The following is a 3860-nucleotide window of genomic DNA, read 5'->3' as shown; positions in this document are numbered from 1 at the left end:
CATGGTATAACACAAGATAATGGTGATATGCCAGGTTACAGACAATATACGATATACAATATTTCCTCTACAGAGGAGAGTAGAAAGGTTTGCAGATTGATACATTGAATCAAACACTGAATGTTTTCAATTTAGAGAGATACCTTCCCCCTGAGATTATTATTGTAGATTGGTTGCAACATATATCACTGTTACACTAGTTTGTAAGAGTAGCTAATGATAGCAATTGTATAGGAGATAGTTACTTAGTAGGATTGGTTAGTGGATATTGTGACACATTTGAGCACTAAGTAGTTATTTGCATAGAAAATGATCACACTAGTGTTATTAACTTGGTCGCTTGAGCACCTGTTTAGGTAAAAGTAATCACCATGTTGGTTTAGGCACATAATAATAATAATAATAATAATAATAATAATAATAATATTATTATTATTATTATTATTATTATTATTATATGTTAGATTTCATTCACTGAGGTTGTCACAAACAACGTATTAATTTTATTTTACTTATTTCTGTGGGGAAAAAAATTATGGTCTCCAAAAAATTAGAGTATTGAATGTATTAATTCCAATACATATGTAATGCATTTTATCTATAAATAATAAAAGAACAAAACAGCATTGGATACGTTATAGATAATATATTAATTAGAGGAGGTGAACTATTGGAAAAAAACAACTGTTTTTCTCTTCACCACTTAAAGTAAAGATTGGTAGGTTCATGTGTAATGTTTGTTCATAGTAATAGTGTAACAAGTATTAAAAGTGAAGGCTTATTAAGAATGGGATATTGAGTGCAGCTTTGGGGAAAATATCTCTTCAATTTGTAGTTACAAATAACTAACTGACTTATTCAGGATACATAAGAAATCTATAGTTTAAAAAAGAATGAACAGTATGAGAAGATACATTAATTAATAATAAAAAAACATATTGAAACAATGGAAATATATCCTTATCCAGATCTGCCTAAATGGTGAAATAGTTTGACAAGCATTGGAAAAAAGATTCAAAAACACAGCAACAATTAATGCATAATTAAATAGTCATCTTAAATGCTAATATTGTATCTGAAAAATAAAAAACAAGTCTTGATATAGTTCAGCTTCTGTTTAAATGTATTAGATAGTGTGTATTTACATTGGTAATTTTAATATTTCATATGCAGTGATATAGTTCAATAAATAAGGAATGAGGATACGTTTAATAGATATCTTTAAATACAGGCCCCTGTTCAGTCTAGTTATATTACTCTAACATCAGATGTTCATCTTTATTTAGAAAATACACAATACATTATGGAATATTTAATTTGTGCTTAAACTATAACACATTGGGTATACACATATACAGACTTGGTATTTTATTTAAAAGCAAACTACTGTGACTGGAGCATTAGAGGGAAGCCAAAGAGCCCGGTTAGGAGCTGATCAGATCACACAGAGCAGTGACAGCGAGAAGACATTGAGGGAAGCCCCATTTATAGCGCAGCACTGCCACCGTGTGGTGCTCTGGGAACTGCAGGCATTAAGGAAACGAGCCGCGCGGTTCTGCTTCTTTGTGTCTCTGTGTTCGGGTTTATAATAATAACACAATGTGAACATTAGAAGAAGAGGAACCAAGAAAGTCCCATTGAAGCAATGATCTGGGAAAGAAAACCCCTCATATTACATTTCACCGATTAAAGATCATTTGAATACTTGGTATAAGTACATGTTCCATGTCAGAGAGCTCTGTGCTGTATCTGTGCAAACACTAATGTTATCACATTAAATCTTTTTAATTGTCCCACTTACAAGCACTAAATAAATAATAACTTTATTAGCACGATATCGGTCTGAGGCGGGATTTTTGAACATCGCAACGGCTTTCACAGAACCAATCAGAGCGAAGGGCGGGACCAAAGCAGCCAATCACAGCGACCTGCATCCATAAATACGCAGCTGCAGCGTTTTTTTTCTATATTAGTTCCTGACCGGAGACGCGCACTGACACAGCAGCACAGGATGGCCCGGACCAAGCAGACCGCCCGGAAATCCACCGGAGGGAAGGCTCCCCGTAAGCAGCTAGCGACCAAGGCTGCCAGAAAGAGCGCTCCGGCCACCGGCGGAGTGAAGAAGCCTCACCGCTACCGGCCCGGTACTGTGGCTCTCAGGGAGATCCGCCGCTACCAGAAGTCCACCGAGCTGCTCATCCGCAAGCTGCCCTTCCAGCGCCTGGTCCGGGAGATCGCCCAGGACTTCAAGACTGACCTGCGCTTCCAGAGCTCGGCTGTCATGGCTCTGCAGGAGGCCAGCGAGGCTTATCTGGTGGGGCTCTTCGAGGACACCAACCTGTGCGCTATCCACGCCAAGAGGGTCACCATCATGCCCAAGGACATCCAGCTGGCCCGCAGGATCAGAGGGGAGAGAGCTTAGGCCGGCTGCACCCTGACTTCGTTTACACCCCAAAATCAAAGGCTCTTTTAAGAGCCACCACATTTTCAATGAAATTGCCTGATCAATATTAACACACGGATACTGATCTCAATATAGAGAGTTAAAGAAGTGTGTTATCCTTGTATCAACATATGTACTTGATGTGTGACAATATAGATAAACGCACCTTCAATATTTGTGTATTCTTTGTCATGTGATATATAGACTTGCATGCATAGTCACCATTTCATGCTGTATATGGCTGCACGTAAAGACAAACCTGTAAATGTCCCCCCTCCCATGTGCCACTGGTGATTATACTGAAGTGTTAGGGAATAGCGTGTGCTTCATGCTTTCAATGTGATGTAAACACATTTATTTTATAACATGGTGATAAATACGTTTTTCTGATGTCAACTACACTATTTTAATTTTTATTCTCTATAAACCGTGTATGTGAACATTATGTAGACACAAACAAAACCATAATGTCACCTAATATGTCAGTTTGTCTGAGAAACATTTATTCGTGAAATAGGTTAGGGACTACAAACTTACACATGCACCTTACAGTGCTCGCAGTATCTATTCATATACACTTGTGCTCTGGCAGTGTAACACAAACCCCTGCATGGGATAAGTTGGAGAAACATTCCCAGTTACACATTATGTGCACAGCTCTCTATGTGGGGTTGTGGTGGCTCTTAAAAGAGCCTTTGTGTTTGTAAGAGGCTGAAGTTGTCGGTCTCACTTCTTAGGAGCTGCCGCCCTCTTGGGCTTTGCTGCTTTGGGTTTGGCTGCCTTGGCCTTAGCTGGACTCTTAGCAGTTTTTGGCTTCGCAGCCTTTTTAGCCGCCGGGCTCTTCACAGCCTTCCTGGGCTTGGCAGCTTTAGACTTCTTCGGGCTTTTTGCTGGCTTCTTGGCGGCCGCCGGTTTCTTGACCTTTTTGGGGCTTTTCTTCACTCCCGCCGGAGCCTTTTTGGGTTTCTTGGGGGACTTGGCGGGTTTCTGTGCCACTGGCTTCTTGGGTTTCCCCACATCCTTTTTCTTGGCCGCCTTCTCCTTGCTCTCCAGCTGCTTCTTATTCAGCTTGAACGACCCGGAGGCTCCGCTCCCTTTCAGCTGGATCAGGGTTTCCTTGCTCACCAAGCCCTTGAGAGCCAGCTTCAGGCGGCTGTTATTCTTCTCCACATCGTAGCCTCCTGCAGCCAGAGCCTTCTTCAGAGCGGACAGGGAGACCCCGCTGCGCTCCTTAGAGGCGGACACAGCTCTCACTATCAGATCGGACACGCTGGGACCGGACTTTGCTGGGCGGCTTTTCGAGGCTCCGGCCGCTTTCTTCGGCTGCTTCTTCTTGGCGGCGCTTTCAGCTGGAGGAGGAGGAGCAGGAGCGGTCTCGGCCATTGCAGCTGCAGGTAAAATCCCCCAACACACTGAC

At 41.7% G+C, this 3860-nt stretch overlaps 2 protein-coding genes across 2 annotated transcripts; one reads left to right on the top strand and one right to left on the bottom strand.

Annotated features, from left to right (window-relative positions):
* Nucleotides 1-1987: 1987 nt before the first annotated feature.
* On the top strand, nucleotides 1988-2457 carry LOC142473432 (histone H3). The gene has a single exon (XM_075580675.1). It carries the CDS (start codon nucleotides 2012-2014, stop codon nucleotides 2420-2422), a length of 411 nt encoding a protein of 136 aa, XP_075436790.1. The 5' UTR covers nucleotides 1988-2011; the 3' UTR covers nucleotides 2423-2457.
* Nucleotides 2458-2931: 474 nt separating this feature from the next.
* Nucleotides 2932-3860, bottom strand: LOC142473431 (histone H1-like). The gene has a single exon (XM_075580674.1). It carries the CDS (start codon nucleotides 3824-3826, stop codon nucleotides 3170-3172), a length of 657 nt encoding a protein of 218 aa, XP_075436789.1. The 5' UTR covers nucleotides 3827-3860; the 3' UTR covers nucleotides 2932-3169.

The sequence above is a fragment of the Ascaphus truei genome (assembly GCF_040206685.1).
Source record: "Ascaphus truei isolate aAscTru1 chromosome 12 unlocalized genomic scaffold, aAscTru1.hap1 SUPER_12_unloc_1, whole genome shotgun sequence".
Lineage (NCBI taxonomy): Eukaryota > Metazoa > Chordata > Amphibia > Anura > Ascaphidae > Ascaphus > Ascaphus truei.
This window is presented reverse-complemented; position numbering and strand designations above follow the sequence as displayed.

Bases quoted from the DNA above. Each gene is read 5' to 3' on its own strand.
- LOC142473432 (XM_075580675.1), top strand. From the start codon at position 2,012: ATGGCCCGGACCAAGCAGACCGCCCGGAAATCCACCGGAGGGAAGGCT.
- LOC142473431 (XM_075580674.1), bottom strand. From the start codon at position 3,826: ATGGCCGAGACCGCTCCTGCTCCTCCTCCTCCAGCTGAAAGCGCCGCC.